This window comes from Camelus bactrianus, chromosome 7 (assembly GCF_048773025.1).
Source record: "Camelus bactrianus isolate YW-2024 breed Bactrian camel chromosome 7, ASM4877302v1, whole genome shotgun sequence".
Taxonomy (NCBI): Eukaryota; Metazoa; Chordata; class Mammalia; order Artiodactyla; family Camelidae; genus Camelus; species Camelus bactrianus.
The window spans coordinates 73,496,036-73,519,645 of NC_133545.1; the positions used below are offsets into that span (position 1 = coordinate 73,496,036).

General features: G+C 39.2%; 1 protein-coding gene across 7 annotated transcripts in view; it reads left to right on the top strand.

Annotated features, from left to right (window-relative positions):
- Positions 1–23,610, top strand: part of MAGI2 (membrane associated guanylate kinase, WW and PDZ domain containing 2) — a 1,118,509-nt gene that overhangs the window by 837,469 nt on the left and 257,430 nt on the right. For 4 of the 7 annotated variants that reach the window (XM_074367572.1, XM_074367574.1, XM_045510466.2 and 1 more), the window contains 3 exons: positions 9,504–9,625; positions 9,974–10,102; positions 11,552–11,734. In XM_074367572.1, the coding sequence (XP_074223673.1) occupies positions 9,504–9,625; positions 9,974–10,102; positions 11,552–11,734 (434 nt within the window). The remainder of the gene's footprint in view (positions 1–9,503; positions 9,626–9,973; positions 10,103–11,551; positions 11,735–23,610) is intronic. The other 3 variants (XM_074367577.1, XM_074367575.1, XM_074367573.1) reach the window with 2 other exon arrangements.

Here is a 23,610-nt window from a genome sequence, read left to right on the forward strand (position 1 = left end):
GTTTACCCAGGACTGTCCAGAGTTTAGAACTGAAAAGTCCCAAACCCTGGAAAATCCTTTAGTCTTTCACAAACCTGAGGTGGTTAGTCACCCAGTTTGTGTGTCTCCTCCGTTGGAGTATGGGCCCCCTTGGTGAAGGGGTTGTGTCATTGTTTTCCTGTTTGTGTCCCCAGTGCCTAGCACACTGATAAACATTCATGAATGTGTGTATGAAACTTAAAGCCAGTGAGTCAGGGCTGGCAGACACCAGTGGAAGAAAATGTATTTATTCTTGTCTCTTAATACAGAACGATGTTGAAATAGCAGTGTAGTCTTTTAGTTTCTGTCTAGATAATCTCTATCTCACCTGTAGGTTTACAACTCACCACTTTCACTCAATGTAGGAGCAAAAGTTTAGCCATACCTTTGATAACAGTAGCCTCCTCCTGCATCCAGCAGTAACATTTAAGAAAGATGTTTTATGGGAATGAGAAAGGATGGATAGAACACGTTTTTAAGTGCATGCCTACTGGCTCTGAAATTTTAGAAAATGAGTCTATGTATCTTGTAGGTCCTGAGGGCTTCATGACATGATTGACAGTGTACGATGTCATTTCTGCTGAGAATAAAATATCAAGTTTTCCATGAATTGGTAAATAGTAATGGCTAAGTGAGAAATACCCCTTATACATAAGCTACACATAAAATACACATTAAGGTCAGTGTCTTAACTAAATAACTTAGCACCGCTACTGGGAAGAAGGGAGAGGTCATTTATCTGAAAATATATCCACGTTTGGGAAGCTCAGCCTGGTGGGTAATGAAGGACAGACTCCTTAGCTGTGAGAGTTTCAGCACCAGTGTAAGAATGCTCTTCTCTGCCAGCCATGATTCCACCTCCCCGCTGGATACTGTGTTCCCAGATCAGACTCCTCATGTCCAGAAATGGCAGGAGAAAGTAACATGTGAATGACTCAGTCTTCCCACCCATATTCATAAAGCAAACTCACATTTCCCTCAGGTATAGTAGGGAATAATGAATGGGCATTTATAGAAAAAAAATTATCACTTAAGTGTTGGAAATTGGGAAGAAATCTTTCAAGAGGCAGGATTCAGTTAGTCTATTAAAAAAAAAAAATTCTCTGAGCAAAATAGATTCAATGCTTCCATTTATCCAAAGCTCATATTTTAAACTAAAGTATATTTAAAACATTAATCTTTAAACTAGTACTTTTAAAATTTAGCTTTTCAAAGCACTGTAAGGCATACATCATATTTTGTAAAGTCTATTGTATAGTTCTCTTTGTTTCTATTTTATCTCCCCTACTAGACTGCGTTTCTTTTTTGTTTCTTTTTTTAACTTTTTTTATTGAGTTATAGTCATTTTACAATGTTGTGTCGAATCTAGACTGCATTTCTTATTGATCTTTGCTCCTTCCTGCACCCATACCACAGTGCCTAGCAAAGCCTGCTTGATGAATCATAATAGCATTTGTTGAGTACTTATATCCAGGCACTGGTCTGAAGTGATTTATCCATCTTAAGTGATGATTCAATTCATTTAATACGCACAATAACTTTATGAGGTGGTATTATTTTCATCCCAGCTTTACAGATGAAAAATTCTGAAGTACAGAGTGGGTAAATGATGTGCCCAAGGTCACACGCTAGGATGTGGGGGGCATGGATGTGAATGCCAGCAATGTGACTGCAGTGACCAAGCCCTTAATATGGTGTCCTGCCTTCCATCACAAGAGTTGGCCCCAGAAGATCCCTGTAGCATCATTATCGTCTCTATAGTTTCCAAAGCAAGAGGAAGTTTTTATAACATTTACCTGACCTGGATAGTAGAGAAAAATGTATGGCATCTCGTCAAGGCTTGTATTAAAATGAATAACAATATAGGCAGGGAGGGAGCAGTGTATGTGTTTGGCTGCCAGTGCGGCTGCAGTTTAGGGACTCAGATGTGAGGAGGCAACATGCACTTTTCTGACCATCCGGAAGTGTGGGAGTCAGAATTGGGGTCAAAGAAAACCTATGGAATTCCAAGCAACCAGGAAATTCATGCTCTGGTTTCATTCAGAAATTACTCTCTTTAAAAAAAAAAAAATGCTCCAAGTAAAACAGATTTGGGGAAGCCCCCAAAGAAGTGAGTTTGCATAGAATGGGTGACACACTGAGCTGCAGTCCCAAACCCCAAGCCAACCTTCCCACACCCGTCGCTGAGTGGCTGCCTGCAGATGCTCCCATGTGTTGTTGCGCACGTGCGTTTCCGTATTAGCACATTCCTGTTGTAACACAAGACAGCAAATCCAAATCTTTCATCTTCAAAGTGGGCTGACTTTTTCACTCTCATGAGAAAGTCTTGAAAGAATCTGTTTTGAAGAATTCCTCAGATCATTACGCAAATGCAGATTAGTTATATCATATAAGCTGGCCGTAAGCTTCACTAAAGTTCTGTCACAACATATATTTTATGGGAGAGTTAAATTGTAAAACAGCGAGATCTATGACCTTTCAGGCATGCCTGCCTCCACCCACGCATTTATTCAATAAATATTTATTGAGCACTGGCTACCTCAAAACCTCAGGGTAATTAGTGTGGCCACCTTGATCACCTTGGAAATATTTCACTTGTGGTACAATCTCCACTTGAAAGTTGCTTTCTTCCCTTTCTCCAGTGACCCAAAGGTCCATTTCTAAACTGTCAACTGAAGTCTGGATGGTGTGATAGTGGCCAGTAGGTACAGAAAGGTGTCATTCATGACTGTGTGCCTCTCTCCAAAACCACAGAAGCAGTGGACCTGTCGTGGGTGTCCTGATGGGCTCAGGACACAGGGCTTTCCTCCTGTTTCTTCCGTCCCCTCCCCACAGTGAAGGAGGTGGCAGTCTAACAGGACTCTGACGTGAGACTACCTTTGGCAGCATGTCATCCAGTCAGCTGCAGATAGTTCATTCCCTCTGTGCGTGTCTGAAACTTCTGTTGGTACAAGTCCTCTCTTCTGGAGAAAAAGAGCATTTCCTAGTACTCCCCAAGGCCTCATAGAGAAAAAGAGATTTCCTGTGGAATAAGGGAAGAAACTCCTTATTCAACTACTTTTTCACACCTTCTCAGCTTCTAACTCTGGGGATTGCAACCCCAGCAGCACAGGACAGCTACCTGGGAGCTTTCTTAAAAAATGTCACTGCCTGTACCCTTTTCAGAGATTGTGGCTCAGTTGACTTAGGGGAGGCCCTGAGTCTTCTCTGTTTTTATTTTTGTTTGGTTTTTAAGCTCCTTGGGTTCATCCAGAACTACAAAGTCCTGATACATAGGAACTTATCCTGAGTTTCCATTGCATAACGAAAGGTGGAGGGGGTGGGAGGTAAGCTGCAAATAAGTGAGAAGAGAGAAGGAGATGGAATCTCTTCCTCCAGTACCCCGAACCCCTTGCCAACCCCACATGGAAGCATCTCCTGTCAGTAGTTTTTCCCTTTTTTGAAAAGAGAAAGTGAGGTTGTTGGGCTTTATCCACTTCAGAGTATGTCTCTTACCCTCTTAGATCTTAACACCTACAAATTCTATTACTAAAATATGATAATAGACTAAAGAATGAGAACTCTTGACAGCTTCCCAGGTTCCTGTTCTGTACTGGACAGATGCACTCGCTCGTAATTCTCTCACGGAGACTAAACAGTGAGGAGGAGGAGGAGGATGACCTTTGTCACTCACATCTGTTTACACATTGTGAGGCCCCCAAATCCTCGCTGAAAGGACTAGAAACTATTCATTTTAGAAGCACAAAGAAGACAAATCTTCCCTCTTCAGCTGCAATCATATTTCTCTGTGATTGGTCTTTTAAATCTTGGGAGCATTTTAAATTTTAAATGAATGACTTCATTTGTGACAATGTAATTTTTCGGTAGCAAAAATTAGCTCAGGACACTAAAGCCTTGGCCACCTTCCACTGTTTGTGGGGTACAAGACAAACCAGATGAGTTCATTGGTATTTTCATTCTCTGTGAAATCTAGAAACTCACTTTGATGGTGAATGGAATCTTTTCAACATTGTTCCCATAAAGCAAGTGACTACACACTGAATTTTCTAAGGTGGTAATTACATGCAGGCGGCAAGTTAGAAGAGCCTAATTGTACAGTAAACCTACCCCAGAAAGTTCTTGTAGTGAATTTTCTAAGAATGAAGTTATGCTTATGATGAACAGTGACCTAGAAAAATAGAAATCGAACAGATCGGAAATGAAGAAAGCTGAAACTTTGGTACACCTCAGAGCTGTTGCTCAAAACTACTAACATATATTCGCAAACAAAAGTTTTAAAACAGACTCACCATTTAGTCATTTAACAACAACAACAAATTATTGTCTCTCACTGTGTCCAGTGCTTAGTGTATAAAGTTGAATAACACATGGCCCCTGTACACAGGTGTACACAATCTGGAAAAGCACACAAACATAAAAATAAATCATTGAGACACAGTAGGACAAGGTCACTATAGCCTGTTAAATTCATTACTGTGGCGTACCGTTTAGGGTGCTGTGTACTACGTCACAGAAACCTCTTTATCCAAGACCTGGGAAGAATGATCCCACGACACTCAGTAACAGGAATACTATGTCCCTCAGAACAACTGTCTTGGGCAAATCTTAAATACTCTGAAGAATATACCTGGCTTCTCTTTCCTGTTGAATTAGCAGCTTGAAAGCTCAAAGCTAATTTGCAACATAACTCTAGTAAACAAGTAAGACCCTATATTATTAATTTTGTCGATTGATCTTCCACCTAGCCTCAACGAACTTCACCCTGATTTTGTTTACTTTTCATTGTTGTTATTGTTCTTTAAAAGGGCCTCAAATCCTCTTAATGGGGAGGCAGAGTGTCAGAAAATAAATAACTAAACTGTGATGACAGAAGTCTGTTGAAAGTTTCATGAGAGCCGAGGGGAGGAGCATAGCAGACTGAGGATGCCACTGGGTGAGGTTGGAGGAGTCACAGGACACTTGGGAAAAGCGTTGTAATAGTGATGACAACAATAGCAGCAGCACTTATAAATAATAGTAACAGAGAAAAACTGTACCTCGAAGAATAAAGAACAGCTATACCATACAATTGTGGGGCCCTCCCTGTGTATCTGTACTTCGCAAACATTATTTCTCTTATCTTCACAGCAACTCCAAGAAGTAGATATCAATGCCCCCATTTTACAGGTGAGGATATTGATGCTTAGGGAGTTTAGTAATTTACCAGAGATGCCACTTCAAACCCAGGCTGTCCTGCTTGAGGTGCTACAGCAATGATGCTCTGAGTGTCACAGGAGAAGAGGAGAGGATTGGTAGGGTGCTGCTGGTTCGAGTAGCTCCGAGTACATTCAAAGCAAAAGGTGCCTGTGGTGATGCAGGCAAAGGTGAAGGTGCAGAGATGAGTAAGGGCATTGTCAGAAACAGTATTTCTTTAAGTAAGGGGAAGAGTTCAAAGGAGTTTAGTAAGGGAAAATGGAGAAGGGGAGGAGAGACTTTAGATCGGCCCCTTCTGAAGCAGAGCGGCACTGCCAGAGTTTACAAGGTGAGGAGACTCGGCAAGCGCCATGCCGTAGTTCACCATGCACCACGGATCATGGTGACTTCTTGGTGCTCGAGAGCATTACAATAGCATTTACTTCCAATGGAACGTCATCTTCCACAAGACAGATTTACTTTGAACCCCCTACCAGTGGGTTCCAGTACAAAAGAGCATTGTGCTAAGCACCTCCTTTCTAAATAGCACCCTAGCCTATACCTCAGGCAACATTAGAGAAAGGTCATAGTGCTTTTAAAGCCCGTCCCCATAAAGCCTTCCCTGTGGACTCAAAATAACGGCAGTAGGGGTGATGATAAGATGTTGATGGTGTTGGCCATGATGGTAACAGCTGCTGCTAGTTACTGAGCATGTCTATGCTTGAAACGCTGGGCCAGTTATTCGTCATTTCATTGAATCCTCACAGCCACCCGAGGGGGAAGGCAGCATTATGCCCATCTTACAGATGAAGACACTAAGGTTCAGGTTTAAAAGCTTGTGCAAGGTCACACAGCTAATCAAGTGGCAGAGCCAGGTTTTGAATCCAGGACCGACAGACTCCAGAGCCTGTGGGTCAGGCAGCCACTCGACCCTGGCTCTCATGAGGAAGTAATTAGATATAGCAGTCGTCTTAGCATGGTTCTGACTACCACTTTTTTGCCTCACCAGGAATTATCTGATTTATATTAATAGAAAATTACTTGTTGAGATTTTTGCTTCTTTTACCTCCTTTCTTTTCTTATGTGAATTTATAGACCTCAAATGAGAGGATTCTGTGTGTGTGTGCACATGCATATTAAATATGTGTGCACTTGCCAGTGTGAAACCACACGTTGAAAAGAGAAGGTATGTGGATGGATTTTAGGGACAGATGGTCAAATCCCAGCCATTCTGCTTACTAGGTATATGACTTAGAGCAATCAGTGGACCTCTTATGTGTCAGTCTCATCACCTTTAAAATGAGGATAATTAGAATTCAAGACTGGGGCCATGAGCACACGAAAACTACTAGAAATAATCAAAGAATTCAGCAAGGTAGCAGGTTACAAGATTAACGTTCAAAAATCAGCTGCATTTCTTTACACTAACGATGAATCAACAGAAAAATAAAGTGAAGGAACAATCCCCTTTAAAATAGCACCCAAAGTAATAAAATGCCTAGGAAGCAATATAACCAAGGAGGTTAAAGACTTATACATGGAAAACTATAAAACACTGATGAAGGAAATTAAAGAAGACTTAAAAAAATGGAAAGATATCCCATGCTCCTGGATTGGAAGAATCAATATTGTTAAAATGGTCATACTGCCCAAGGCAATCTACAGACTTAATGCAATCCCTATCAAATTACCCAGGACATACGTCACAGAACTAGAACAAATCATAATACAATTTATATGGAACCATCAAAGACCTAGAATTGCCAAAGCATTACTGAAGAGAAAGAAACAGGCTGGAGGAATAACTCTCCCAGACTTCAGACAATACTATAGAGCTACAGTCATCAAGACAGCATGGTACTGGTACAAAAACAGACATATGGACCAATGGAACAGAATAGAGAGCCCAGAAATGAACCCACAAACTTTTGGTCAACTCATCTTCGACAAAGGAGGCAAGAATATACAATGGAATGAAGACAGTCTCTTCAGCCAATGGTGTTGGGAAAACTGGACAGCAGCATGTAAAGCAATGAAGCTAGAACACTCCCTTACACCATACACAAAAATAAACTCAAAAGGGATCAAAGACTGAAACATAAGACAAGATACAACAAACCTCCTAGAAGAAAATATAGGAAAAACATTATCTCACATGCATCTCAAAAATGTTCTCCTAGAACAATCTACCCAAGCAATAGAAATAAAAGCAAGAATAAACAAATGGAACCTAATGAAAATTACAAGCTTCTGCATAGCAAAGGAAACCATAAGTAAAACAAAACGACAACCTACAGAATGGGAGAAAATTTTTGCAAATGAAACCGACAAAGGCTTGATCTCCAGAATATATAAGCAGCTCACACGATTTAATAAGAAAAAAACAAACAACCCAATCCAAAAGTGGGCAGAAGACCTAAACAAGCAATTCTCCAAGGAAGACATACAAATGATCAATAGGCACATGAAAAAATGCTCAATATCACTAATTATCAGAGAAATGCAAATCAAAACTACAATGAGGTATCACCTCACACCAGTCAGAATGGCCATCATTCAAAAGTCCACAAATGACAAATGCTGGAGAGGCTGTGGAGGAAAGGCAACCCTCCTACACTGCTGGTGGGAATGCAGTTTGGTGCTGCCACTGTGGGAAACAGTATGGAGATTCCTCAAAAGACTAGAAATAGACTTACCATATGACCCAGGAATCCCACTCCTGGGCATATATCCAGAAGGAACCCTACTGCAAAATGACACCTGCACCCCAATGTTCATAGCAGCACTATTTACAATAGCCAAGACATGGAAACAGCCTAAATGTCCATCGACAGATGACTGGATAAAGAAGCTGTGGTATATTTATACAATTGAATACTATTCAGCCATAAAAACCGACAACATAACGCCATTTGCAGAAACATGAATGTTCCTGGAGAATGTCATTCTAAGTGAAGTAAGCCCGAAAGAGAAAGAAAAATACCATATGAGATCACTCATATGTGGAATCTAAAAAACAAAAAACAAAAAACGTAAATAGAAAACAGAAACAGACTCATAGACATAGAATACAAACTTGTGGTTGCCAGGGGTACAGGGGATGGGAAAGGACTAGGATTTCAAAATGCAGAATAGATAAACAAGATTGTACTGAGCAGCACAGGGAAATATATACAGAATCTTGTGGTGGCTCACAGTGAAACAGAATGTGACAAAGAATGTATATATGTTCATACATAACTGAAAAATTGTGCTCTACACTGGAATTTGACACAACATTGTAAAATAACTATAACTCAATAAAGAAATGTTTATATATATATATAAAAAAAGAAGACTGTGGCCATGAGACTTCACAGGAAATTTACATATAGTACCTGACACAGAGTGACGTACTCAGTAATTGTTCATGCCTCTTCTAGCACCTCTCACCTTTCATGCTGTCCTACCATAATCCTTTTTTTGTTTGTACAAAGAACCAAAGTCAGCGTAAATGCCATCCCTCTGGTGGGACATGTATACGTAGAAGAGCTTCACTGCTGCTAGGCAGTGTTGTTGGTTCCCACTCTCTCCATGGACAAGGAACTCTAAATTTTATGTATGAATGCATCATACTATAAGGATCCTATAAGGAATTTTTAAACTCTAAGCCCTTAGTTTAGTGGATCCACACTTGCTTAAAGCTACTCTGTGTCTGATATCTAGAAGCTTATTATCTCACTATGCAGAGTGTAAATACTTTTGATTGCTCTCCGGATCAGTCATCCTACAGGTATTCCACAACTTCCATAAATATCCTTGAGAGCCTTTCCTCCCATATCCCAGCCCTTTAATCCAGGTTTGGTTCTAAAACGTGTGGACTTCTGTTGCTGTAAGTGTAAGGCAATCAGTGAATTTACCTTTCACTTAGCTTGTTGGATGTAGGGACTTTACAAAGCTTAGATGATACTTTTTCTTTCAGCACCATTTAGTATAAATTTCATTTGTTGACCACTTATTTTAATGCACCAAACTCGTCTCAAACTAACACAGTAGACCAGAAAGTAAGTGCACATTCTGGTTCTTCTGGCTGAATCATGCATGATTTAAATACAATACTGTATGATAGAGCCATTGAGAACTTTGCTCTTGTCACAGAATTGTGTGTTGTACTTGGGCCAGCCCCAGCAGAAGCCTGACTCCGTGCCTGGTGGGGCATTCAACTATAATCATGTTAGGTGTCCCTTAATCACCTGCTTTCTGTAGAGCTATACATATGTTCTCTTTAATGATTTTGCCCCACTGTTATCCTAATTTGAAATTTTATTTTTCAGCCACATAAATAGAAGAACACAGTTTGAAAACCCTGTCCTGGAAGCAAAAAGGAAGCTACAGCAGCATAACATGCCCCACACAGAACTTGGAACAAAGCCCCTGCAGGCCCCAGGTTTCCGAGGTTGGTACCTGTCAATGAGCAATGGCTCAAAGGGAAAGACTGTCTATCAAACTGCCTGTTCTTCCAAATATGCCTTTAATTTGGATGGTTTCATGTAATTGATTTGTTTTTCCTAAACCCCTGGGATTAGTTTTAGCTGGGTGTTTGCTCTGTCTCTGAACTCATGCATTTAGCAAGCATAAATGAAGTTAACACCTGGGCAGTGCCTTATAGGAATGCACAGCACGCTGCCAGGTAGAGAAGAATGGGTGTTGACAGTGGTCATGTAAACTGCAGAGATTCGTAGACTCATAAATTTGAACCCAGAAGACCAAGCACAAGAATGAGGCTTGTTCTCCTTTGTGACAGTAGACAGCTCGTCATCGACAGTACCTAGGCCCACACCCGCCCGCCCCCGCGCTGCCCAGGAGAGGTCGCGCAGCGTGAGTGACTTGTCCCACTATGGGCGCCACCTCGTCAGGAGGCCCTGGCACATCGGTATGTCCCGGGCTGCTTGCTGCACCTGACTCCGCCCTGGAGCCACTCGGGGGATGAGATGCTGCACACACTTCTCACGTTGTCGTGGTCTCTTACTCACTCGGGAAACACGGAGGAGGCTCTCGCAGTCGGGGAGACCCAGATATGCCTGCTGATTTCACATGTATCACTACAGCACAGGACGGATGAATGTAAAGGTCTCACATTGAACTTCTTTCCACGTTGCACATGTTACTTTCATAAGGAAATGTAGATGACAAGATTGTGTGCTTTTCCATTTATCTGTTAAGGAAGCTCTCTCTGTTTTTCATAAAGATGTGTGTGATATGTAATAGGTGAAGTAAAATTCCAAAATAATGACTCATTGCTTGATAGTTTGTCCATTACATATCATCCAAAATGTAACAGCAGCAAAACAGCATACTTAACTAAGTCACCATGTACAGTGTGGCTGTTAGAAATATCAAATCGTATCATCCAAACTAGAACAACGAAAAAAAATGTATAAAATACTTGACTGTGGTAACATTTTCAAGCAGATATTAATTCTGATTCCTAATATGACTTATTTTTAAGGCATTTAATATACTTAGGAATATGCTTATTACCAATCACAGCTGGAAAAGCATATTATGTAACAAATGAGAGGATTAGGGTTAAACATATATGAGGGGATTCAAGTACTGTTCAGATTATTTAGGTATATGGTTTGAATATGTCAACATATTGTTACAAAAAGTGTTGCCTTTACATTCATAATGTCTAGAGATATTGGCTTGCCTCTTACTCACATTTTAGAGTATACTAACCTCTATCGGGTCACTAGAAATTGGTTTATCTGCTTATCTCTATAGCATCTTATAATATAAGCAAAAGCTAACTGAGTCCCACATCCAGGCACTCTTTTGAAACGATTGAGACATTCGAAGAGGTGTTACCATGCCACTGTTCCTATTCTTTACAAAACAAAATAGTCCGTTTCGGTTTTCTACTCCTGTCCCTTCAAGATTTTGTGTGGGACCAGCCAGTCATGCATACCTCCTACCTGGACTCTTTCAGAACAAGAGGAGCATGTCCAGATGCATCTGGATGATTTTATGCTCCTCTGTCTGAAGGCTGTGACAGCCTGTTGATTTAGTTCCTTTTAAGCACAAGGTGATTTTAGTGAATGGAAATGTTGACCTGACAAAAAAAAAAAAAAAAAGAAAAAAGAAAAGAAAAAACCTCCCTCCAAACCAAGCAGCCCTTTCACCTTTTCCTGGATGCTTGGGACTGCTCTGTGTTTGTAGGAAGTGCCCAGAGGTTTGCTCCTGCAGCCACACCTGCTTACATTTACTCTAAGAAAACCCCCCATTTACCCGGGGATTGCTGCTCAGTGGCGGCCTTTCCCCATACAAGAACTTGCCATAACCCTGCTTTTTCTTTTTTGACTTGTATCGGCCAATCTAGAAAAACCACTGTTCACCCGGGATGCATCCCAGTTGAAGGGAACATTCCTCAGCACCACACTAAAAAAGAGCAACATGGGGTTTGGATTTACCATCATCGGTGGAGATGAACCTGACGAGTTTCTGCAGGTGAAAAGTGTGATTCCCGAAGGGCCTGCTGCACAGGATGGGAAAATGGAAACAGGTAAATTCCTTAACACTTCAGAAAATTGCTTTGCAACATTTTTTTCTAAACCAAATATGAGGAGCATCTTTCTGTGTTTTTAATTTGAAAGTCAAAGGTCACTTCACTTTAGGAAAACCACAGATTATGTTTCCCTTAAATTTGATAATATCAAATTGAAATATTTTGGAAACAGCTTTAAATATCATTTTTGTCTCATTTTTCTGACTGCCCCTTCTGTTTGCTGGATTCAATGGATCCTTGAGATTGACACTTCTCTAATTTATTTCTAGAGTTCCTTCTTAGGAGTGTGATTAACATTTCATACTTTTCTAGCTTATGTTCAGCTACTGATATTTTAAAAATCTGTATTAATCTTGTAATATTCTCATGCTGAATTGCCCAGGTTAGTTATTTAAATATGCATGCTCATCTGACAGAAAAATTTTAATGGTATTCATTTTTATATATCCCCATACAATGTTTCAATATATAATTTTTTTCTTAGCTAGTCCATATGAATTAATTTTCATAATGTAGTTACTTGGGTGTCTATCAGGTTATAATCAAAATTTATTTAACATGGAAATACAGAGGCAAATTATTAAAGACAAGAAACTACAAAATATGAAAAATGCATAGGTAGAGAAAAAAGTAATGAACTAAGCCTGATTTTGCTGACTGATTTTAAATTCTCCTACCTGACCCATGACCTTGGAATAGTCCCACAATTTATAAATACTACTTTCTTTGTCTGGAAAAAGGTAAGAAATCAGATTTGATCTTGTATATTTAAAGTACTGATTCAATAATTCTCAAGTATTGTTTTTGAAATGCTTGGAAAATTGCAAAGAGCAATGACTGTATATAATTACGATTTCATACTTTTCTCAACTTTGGTATACTTTATGATATTAACTTACTATAAGTCAATGGGTCCTAGTAGATATAGAAATTAGAGAATTACTTTTGAGGAAAAATTTTGCCATTTGTGTGCTCCATGTATTTATGAATTGTGATTGAGTGGATTTTAAAGTAATTTGTGTACGAAGAAACAACATAAACTTGAGATCTTTAGCTGACATTTTTAGTATTAAAAGTTAGTTTATTGAATGGTTCCTGTAGAAGTAACTTTTTTAAAGGTCACCTAATGAGTATATTTGTCACTGCCACTAACTAATGAATAATAATATATTTTTTAACATTTTTTATTGAATTATAGTCATTTTACAATGTTGTGTCAAATTCCAGTGTAGAGCACAATTTTTCAGTTATACATGAACATATATATATTCATTGTCACATTATCTCGCTGTGAGCCACCACAAGATCCTGTATATATTTTCCTGTGCTACACAGTACAATCTTGTTTATCTATTCTACATTTTGAAATCCCAGTCTGTGCCTTCCACCCCCCTGCCCCCTTGGCAACCACAAGTTTGTATTCGATGTCTATGAGTCTGTTTCTGTTTTCTATTTACGTTTTTTGTTTTTTGTTTTTAGATTCCACATATGAGTGATCTCATATGGTATTTTTCTTTCTCTTTCGGGCTTACTTCACTTAGAATGACATTCTCCAGGAACATTCATGTTTCTGCAAATGGCGTTATGTTGTCGGTTTTTATGGCTGAATAGTATTCCATTGGATAAATATACCACAGCTTCTTTATCCAGTCATCTGTCGATGGACATTTAGGCTGTTTCCATGTCTTGGCTATTGTAAATAGTGCTGCTATGAACATTGGGGTGCAGGTGTCATTTTGCAGTAGGGTTCCTTCTGGATATATGCCCAGGAGTGGGATTCCTGGGTCATATGGTAAGTCTATTTCTAGTCTTTTGAGGAATCTCCATACTGTTTCCCACAGTGGCAGCACCAAACTGCATTCCCACCAGCAGTGTAGGAGGGTTGCCTTTCCTCCACAGCCTCTCCAGCATTTGTCATTTGTGGACTTTTGAATGATGGCCATTCTGACTGGTGTGAGGTGATACCTCATTGTAGTTTTGATTTGCATTTCTCTGATAATTAGTGATATTGAGCATTTTTTCATGTGCCTATTGATCATTTGTATGTCTTCCTTGGAGAATTGCTTGTTTAGGTCTTCTGCCCACTTTTGGATTGGGTTGTTTGTTTTTTTCTTATTAAATCGTGTGAGCTGCTTATATATTCTGGAGATCAAGCCTTTGTCGGTTTCATTTGCAAAAATTTTCTCCCATTCTGTAGGTTGTCGTTTTGTTTTACTTATGGTTTCCTTTGCTATGCAGAAGCTTGTAATTTTCATTAGGTTCCATTTGTTTATTCTTGCTTTTATTTCTATTGCTTGGGTAGATTGTTCTAGGAGAACATTTTTGAGATGCATGTGAGATAATGTTTTTCCTATATTTTCTTCTAGGAGGTTTGTTGTATCTTGTCTTATGTTTCAGTCTTTGATCCCTTTTGAGTTTATTTTTGTGTATGGTGTAAGGGAGTGTTCTAGCTTCATTGCTTTACATGCTGCTGCCCAGTTTTCCCAACACCATTGGCTGAAGAGACTGTCTTCATTCCATTGTATATTCTTGCCTCCTTTGTCGAAGATGAGTTGACCAAAAGTTTGTGGGTTCATTTCTGGGCTCTCTATTCTGTTCCATTGGTCCATATGTCTGTTTTTGTACCAGTACCATGCTGTCTTGATGACTGTAGCTCTATAGTATTGTCTGAAGTCTGGGAGAGTTATTCTTCCAGCCTGTTTCTTTCTCTTCAGTAATGCTTTTGCAATTCTAGGTCTTTTGTGGTTCCATATAAATTGTATTATGATTTGTTCTAGTTCTGTGACGTATGTCCTGGGTAATTTGATAGGGATTGCATTAAGTCTGTAGATTGCCTTGGGCAGTATGACCATTTTAACAATATTGATTCTTCCAATAATATATTTATTAGAGGTAACATTTCCTTAAAAGTTGAGTAAAGGTTCAAAACTAACCACATATTTCAAATGCTACTGTTGTAAAAATCACGAGTACATAATTTTCTGCAAGAGTAGTTAGAGAGTGTCTAACTCTGCTGTCCATCTGGTAAGATTTTACTAAGCAGCCACACCTTCATGTTGCCAAAAAAATCACAGAGAAACATCAAAGCACTCAATTAAAAATCATCTTATTGCCTACAATTAGAATAAGAGGAAATTAAGGACTTTAATACCATAGAGGGAAAAGGATCCCAATGCTTTTGAACTTCATGGAAATATTTAACAAACCCATTTTTTCATAATAAAGAACCCGATTATTTTTTTCTCAGATAAAACCCACTATTCCCTGTTTCAAAACTAGAAAAGACTTCTTTCAGTAAAAAGACATAAAAGACAAAATAAAAGTTTTGCACAATAAAGCTTTTCCCTTGTCACTCATTTTCCTAGTTTGCCACACCCACACAGTGTAAGCATACTCAACAGCAAGGCAAAGCTTATATTTAGAATTTAGCAGATTTTCTTCATTTAAGATAATCACAGAACAGGTCCTAATAGAAAGAGAAGAATCTCGGATTTCATTCTATTCACTGCCTACTATTTATTCTTCTGTTTATTCATTCAACAAACACTTGTTAAGCTCCTCCCTCTCACAGTCACTGCTGTCCCCAGGACTGCAATGATGGATAGGATAAGAACCAGGCTCTTGAGGAGTTTACATCTAAGAGAAGATACGGGTATAAATAAACAAGTGAGTGTAGCACAGTATGAATAGGATGAGTCTGTAATAACAATGATGTTGGCACAAAGTCAGGAGAGTCAGGGGAGTGCACAACAGAATTTTTTTTTTAAGTGTGTTTCTAACTTATAACTTTATCAGACTTTTATAGGGATGATAATTTCTCTCATCAGAAAAGAATTTCATAAAACATTGGAATGTATAGCTTATTAAATATTTTGAAATATTTGTGTTTATTTTAATTATGAGATGATTTAAAGTAAAATGTAAACACATTTCTGTAGCATTCCACAAGTTGTAATAGAGGGAATGGTTTCTCAGTTCAGTTCAGCACATATTTAGTGCATATCCATATGTGCCAGTCATCCTGATAATTATTTGGGATGCAAAAATGAGACAAATGCTTCTATCCTCAAGAAGTTTACAGTATAGAAATAATGAGTGGCATGTTAGTGAATATTTATAACAAAGCAAATAAAAATATGTACCAAGTCCATAAATAGTACAGAGGAAAGAGGGGGGTAATTCTATTGGGAAGAACTTAGGGAAGGCCTCATTGAAGATGATGTCTGACAGTTTTGAATGTGAGTAGGAATTTGCAAGGTGGACAAGTGAGGAAAGATATGGGAAGAAGAAACAGCATATACAAAGGCACAGTGGTGGGGAATACCTGGGGGAAGATTTATATGCCATCCCAGTGTTGGTTAATACTTCACCTTCAGTGAGTGTTTATGTGTGAAGTATCGAGTAAAACGATAATCATGTAACTGGCAAAGATGAACGATGTAGACTTGTAGCAAACTTCAAAGAACAGTAGGTAGGCATGTATCCTCAAACAGAAAACACGTAAATGCATGAAAACCTATAAACAAAACCTTTCTCATATAAATTTTCAACCAATTAGATATAGAGGTTTACTCTATGACTGATGTTTTCTTTATGTGTGTATCCCTGGAACCTTAAACAGAGCCAAGCAAACAGTAGTTGCTCAGGAAGTGCTTGTTGGCTGGTTAGCTGAATGGCTGGCTGACTGGCTGGCTGGCTGGCTGGATGGATGGAAATTAAAAAGTGAAATTCGAATTGGCTGAATTCTACTTTTGCAATATAGCTTAGTTGATGCTAATCAGACCAATAATTTACCATTAAAGCGAAAACACATCAACTTCCCAGTTTCTGAATGAAATTAAAAACACAAGTACATGTTAGGGGCAAAATTCATTTCCTTTTTTGCAATGATTTCATCTATAAATGGAACTCAAGGGTTAACAAAAATAATAGACACTACAGATAGAAACAATACATCGTTGGTATTTAAAAGGCCAGCAATCTCATTTGACACTGAAATAAGCATGAAAACAACTTTTTTTTTTAGCTCTAGATTATCTCAGATTTACGCAAAGAGATGTCAGTAGTTTGTTTGGACGCAAAGAAAAATCCATGCTAATAAAGTTGACCTCGTGTGGGTGAGAATCCTTTCTTTCTCAGTCAGCACTGACTTGTCGTAGGAAGCGATAGGGAAACAGGAGAAAATGAGTACCCTGTGCCCCCAGCTGCTCTTTGACAGCAAATTGAGCCAAACCCCATTGGTCCTCTAATGTTCCAGAAGAAATTTTCTTAGAAGAAATTGCCCTAGTACCCAGAACCATCTGACTTCTGATTATTAAGGATTCTACACATCCCAGCAATCATTTGTAAGCACATGAGATCCTGAAGACGTCCTTTAAACTATTTTAAAAATCAAGGTTGATGTAACAAGGCTTATACAGAAACTGCAGAGACTGAAAAATATTTATCTAACATCCTTCAGTTAAAAAGCTTTCCTCATTACATGATATTTCATGTTTTCTCCCCAGGCTAATTTTTGAATCAAGGCTTGTGGTTTGCAACAAATATAAGAGGGAGGAACGTTGACCCATCCATGAGGTTCTCCGGCAGCTGGGTTGAATTGCGAGGTCACTCACAACCCATTAGTTTTTATTTGCCCTCTTCTGATATTTATCCATTTCATTATTAAAATGGCAAGAAACTGTCTGGGAGACCACCGTCCTGACATTCTCTAGCTCCTGTCATTTCTCCAGTGAGCAGATCAGTGTTGCTACTTTTACTGGTTGCTACCTCTTTATTTGCTTTTCTGAAAGAGACATAAGATTAACTTTGTCAGAATCACTTGAGTTTTTTTTAAAGATGCAGATTCCTGTGCCCCTATGCCTACTGATTCCAAGTTTTTGGAAGTGGTGTTGGGAATGTGCATTTTAAAAATGGTCAAAGCAATACACATATGGTAAAAAAAAAAATCAAAATATTTATTATGCATAAAAATCTCTCCTGCCCTGCCCCTGTTGTCTTTACTGAACAGTTTTAGAAATGATGTGCATTTACTTCCCTTTAAAAAGAAATGAAGCTTTAGCTCTCTTATCCCCCATCTGCCCTCCCCTATTCTCCCAGTAGTTTAACAACTAGTTTTAGTAATGTTTGTGCAGGTTTTGCATTAGCATGGCTTTGTAAATTTGTTCACTGACCCCAGTGATGTACCATGACTACATTTTTCCCCCTGTAAACAGCTTTGTGGCGTTTTACTTCATCTTTCTTTCTTTTTTGTAATATCTTTCTTAAAATAATACTTTTTTCCCCAAAGCACCATCATATTAGGTCCTTAGAGCATCTTCTTTTTTCTGGGCATCTTTTGTCTTCCTCCTCCTGCCTGGGCTGTTTGCACAGCTGCCACCTGGGTACTTTCCATTATGTCTCTCCCAAGCAGAGTCCGCTGTTACCCATCTCCATGTCCTCTTTTGTCATGGATTCTCATTTTGCGAGAGCACAGTCCCATATGTCTTGTGTTCCTTGATCGTCCATACTTAAAAGTAAAACACTGAAAAGGATGCTCGGGAGTTCTACATTTGTGGCAGAATTTGAAGACTGGCCAAATTTTACCTGAAGTTATTAGGCAAGGACAACATATGAAAATCTGTTAAATGGGGCCCTCTGCCTTTGGAGGACCCCCCCCCATCTCTGACATGGGATAGGTGCTGAGAGTTTTGCAGGCAGGTGCAGAGGGGCAGATCTTCCACACACTTGTATTCGGTGTTTCCTAATCCCAAACCTTTCTGTGATTCTGCAAAACAACAGAGTCTTCCTTGTCCGTGTTTCCCTCTCCTCCAAGAGCACACTAGGACAGGAATCAGCCACCTCTTCCTGTGGACGATCACATAGTAAATATCTTAGACTTTGTGGGCCAGTTGGTTTCTGTCACAGCTGTTTAACTCTCTTGTTATGAAAGCAGCCGTAGACAGCACGTGGCCAAGTGGGTAGGGCTGTGCTCCAGTAAAACTGTGTTTATAGATATAGGCAGCAGCGGGTTTTGCTCCATGGGCCATAGTTTGCCAACCCCTGCTCTAGAATACACCTTTCAAAGCCATGATACCGCGTTACCATGCCTTTATCCACATTCCATGTTCTAAAGTTCTCTTGAACTGTCTTGCTTTATAAGGGCCCCTCTGTGTCAGATGGCTTCTCTGCTGTTCTTATTCACATGGGTTGTTCATTTTACAGTCTTTGTTAAAGGGGAATAACCTTGTATGTTCAGCCTGTCGTCCTGAACTACAAGTCTTAGAATCTACATTATTACACCCACTGAACTTTGAGAACAGCTGCTTGAAGACTCTCTTTCCACTTTCGACACAGCTTAGCAAACATTCTTCATCCTAGACCGACTCTCTCTTAACCGGGCCTATGCCCAGGGTTACGTTGAAGAAGTGTTTATAAATCTTTCTGGGGACTGATTTGGGGGGAGAGTCTATGGCCATCTACTCAACAGAACAAAGCTAATTAATCTTTATGTTTATCTTTCATATCAGGTTAGGACATTGAACTATGAGCAATTTCTCATTCTTTGGGATTTTAACACTCTGAGGTATTCTGTCTCACAATTGTATCATCTGGAATCTGAGTTACCTTTTTGCTCTCTAGGGTACAGCAAAGATTAACCTGGGGCCGTGAGTGCTGTGTGGACAGGTGACTGTCCTACTCTCAACATGAAGGCTGTTGGACCTCTTAAGGCTGACCTTTCAGTAATGATTCTCTACTTAATGGTCACCCCATGGTTTCCCACCCCCACCGGCCAGAGTGTTCTTTTGTTCTTCATAACCATTCTTAGCTCCTTAGCAGTTTAATAAAATCCCATAGTTGTTAATTAAACATCTCCTGAGAAAAATGCTGTATACATGAGAAAGTCAAAGAAGTAATTCAGAAATGTTTTCTGTGTCTTGTCTTCCCACCACCTCATAATCAATGTATATTGAGGGCAGACTTCCTTTTGAATATTGAACACACATGGTGTTGGTTTGTCCCACAACCCCTCTCTCACTGACCGGCTTATAAAATCGTCCCAATGAATCAGCCAGTTCTCCGTCACCACCCATCTCCACAGCCAAGTGTTCTCATTTCGGTGATGCCGACCACTTAGATGGCTCTGTCAGCTGCCAGAAGCAAATGAACTAATGTGATTTTTCTGTTATTTGAAGTGTCTGTTTAGTTTTCTAATGCCGCATTACAAACCACACCAAAACTCAGTGCTTTGAGAGCACATTCAGATGTTTGCTCATGATTCCACATTTTTGCCTGGGATGGGCTGGGTGGTTCTCATCTGCTAGTCTAACAGGGGACTCTCGTGGGGCTGCCACCGGCTAGAAGCCCCCCTGGATCTGTGATGTGCAGGGTGGCTTTGCTCACAGCTGATGCCTCAGCTGGCATGGATGGGACTCCTCAGAGCTGGCACAGCATCTCTCTCTCTCTCCACATGGTCTCTCGACAGCAGTGTGGTTAGGCTGTTTTACATGGTGGCTTAGGCTCCAAGGGATTGAACGGAGAAGCTGTCAGGCCTCTCAAAGCCTAGCCTGGAATTGGCACAACATTATCAGATCAAGTCACAGGTCAGCCCAGGTTCAAGGGGAGGGAAACGAGGCCACACACCTAATGAGAGAAGTGGTGGAACAATTTCTAGTCATCTTTTCATCCGCTGCAGTATCCTTCCTGTGGCTTCTTTGTTTCTGAATTCCTTGAGTTTGTTCAAACTGCCCTGAGAAAATTTTATTTTACTTTTCTGAGCACTCTACCTCCTCACAATCTTCTGGCACAGGAGTGTTGATGATGTTTTTGCCTTCCAGTTCTCTGTCGTGCTATGAATAAATAATAGTGAATCATACATAATACCACATCCAGAGGTTATGAGCGGCAAATCACCAGGCCCCTATCTCTGTCTTTCTAATAAAAATGAAGGAGGTGGTTGCAACAATTCAATTTGAAAGAGCTTCAAAAAATTCAGACTCAGATCCACATTAGATAGTTTTCTAAATAATCCCTTGATAATAACATATTTTTGCCTTTTTAGACATTTATGAACTTTAGATGCTTCAAGAAACGTCTTGTGCTATATAAAAGTCAGAAAACGGAATTGACTTTCTAGCCAGCTGACAAATACTAATATCTCCAGTGGAGAAGAAATAGACTGTGCTTGTTTAGCTTGTCACAATATGTTTACTCTTGGTTCTTTCCAGACACACCTAAGTTTCAAAACCGCACTGCATTTTGTTGAAATACCTAATATCTCCAGTGCTAGTGACATTCAGATCAATAACAGGACATCTCACAGTGAGTGCGAGAGCCACGCTAAACACTCTATCCACTGTTCTTCTTTTATGACAATAAGTACATGATACAAATGCCATAGTTGACAAAATAGTTGATTTTGGCTACAAACCTTGAAAGGATTAAAAAATTCTTAAAATCATGCTATCCTTCACCAATAACTCATTTAGTTTTAAAAAAAGAGGCCTTTGTAACCCAAATAAATGCTGTTGCAGTACCTCTTTTTTTTTTTTGCATATTTCTATCTTTTCTCTTTCTGTAAATGCCTATACAGTGCCCTCTATGCTGTCTTCAGTTAAAATCACAGTCTAGATAAAAGATCACATAAGAGGGAATAAATACCCTACAAGTCTGATCCTAGTTCTCATCTGTGCCCCAGGATTAAGAACTTTATCCCATTTTAAAACAGATATAGCAAAGTTTGCTACCTTAATTTCTTTTTTCTGGTTTCCGTATTGATATCCATTTGGATAAGTCACACGTTGAGTTATGATATTCATAATCATTGTGCTATTAGCATCATGGTAGTCAATGCACTTACATGTGCTTTGATCACTGTTATTTGTAAGCTGTTCTCTACAAAAACTTAAATTTGCAGTACAGTTTTACTGGCCCTCCTAGGAGCTGACGAAGAAAGTGGGTAGGGCCTCCACTAAGCCTGAGAGCAGAGCTCAGAATGGTGTTAGACGTCAGAACACCAGGGATGTTGTTCAGAGTACCCTTACTGGCATTTGTAAAGGGCAAAATGCCAAAAGTTAGCATTTTAAAAATCTCAAAGCCTATTGTCTAAGTTTAATGAAAATGGACTGGAGATTATAGCATTAACAATTTTTATACCTACTCCGTGGAGGAGGTAGTTGGTTGTTAGTGTGTTAGTGAAAGGTGTTCCGTTTAAGTTAGATGCATTTGAAATAAAGGTATTATATAAGTGCATTTAAGAAGTTTTTATCATTGTAACTTTTTAGATCTGGGGCCAGGATCACCAATTCCTTTGCTTATAAATAAACCAAAAGTATCTGATTAGATACAGAGATTTACCAGATCCTGATGTCTGGATTGGTGTATGTGTTCTTATAGACAATGTCAACTTCATTCAGTTCCCACTAGTCTGTCTCCCTTAACTAATGGAATGGCTCCTTTGGTTCATCGGGAAACAATCTGCTTTTTATAAAAAGTGATTATTTTTATCTTCCCCCTCCCCCAGTTGAATTGTAAACTCTTGTCATTTGCCACGCCTACCCTTCATCTGACTATAAGCTATCAAAGATCAGGGCCTGTATCTGATTTGATCATTAACAAATCTCCAAGGCTTGGTTCACTGCCAGAGGTAGAGCCAGTAATTCTGCTTGTGCACTGAACAGTGGAATGAGTCTTTCTCTACAGCACTGATTTGCTTGCATGAATTACTCTGGAGGCATGAGGTTTGCTGTAATAATCATAGATTCCTCTGTGATTATTTATGTTCCCTTTAGAGAATGATTTAAGGCTTTTCTTTGTCTGGTTTAACCAAACATTTCATCAGATGAGTTATTACATTTAAAGTACTTAGAATTGGGCAGGACACATGGAATCATTCAAAATTGGTAGCCATTATTAATATTTATAAAACTATTTTCCACTAAATTGAAGGAAGCTGTAACATTCTGGGAGTCATAGATAAATGAAAAGATCTATGAACAGCTTAGACTGTTTGGACACTGGAAGTAAAATGATTCTGCATTGAACACTTAACAACAAAACAACTCTTGCTTCTTTAAATAGTCTTTGATTTAAAGGAGATAATTAGAAAGAATTCAGAATTTTGGTGCCATATTAACAACTCTTATTCTGTTGATAAACTGGCAGCTGAAATGGGACATTCAACTTCTTTATGTGTGCATACACCACTGAAAATTAAGCTGGGTGCCCTTTAGATATGCCATAAGATTCTGACCACTGTTTGCTAGACACATTTTAGAGAAGTTAGTAACCTAATCTTCATCTGTTTAATGACGGTTCCTCCTTTTTTTGATGTTATGACCCCTTCAAAAATAAAAGCATATCAATCCTGAGTCACAACAAACAAAAAGAAAAGTCTAAGGAGAGTAAGATAGTTGGAAAATGTATGAGGCAAGGTAAATGTTTCTGTTGAGAGAATAATACTCCGTGAATTAAAAAGCTGTGTAGGGTGTTGGTACCTATTCCTACAGATTGTCATGTGGGCTTGTAAGTGCTCAATGAAGAGTTTAGCTGTAGATACACATACATGTGTATCATCATTGACAGATCGATGTGCAATATAAGTGAGAAAAAGAGACAAGAAATATGTCTTCATTGTTTCATCAGCTAAGTCTTAGATCTTAGTTCATAATTATAAATCTCTTAGCATTCTAAAGGAGAAGACTTTACTGAAGTCTAGAGGAGATAAATTACCATGCAGACCTTTGTTTATAAGTGTAATTCTGCTGGTTTTTGCAAGCTGACAGTGAAATTAGAGATGGAGTCTGCTGGAGTCTGCAAATATCAAAACTGCTACAGCTGCAGAAACATTATCCCTGTATCCAGTGTAATTAGTGTGCCTCTCGTGCTTCAGCTGA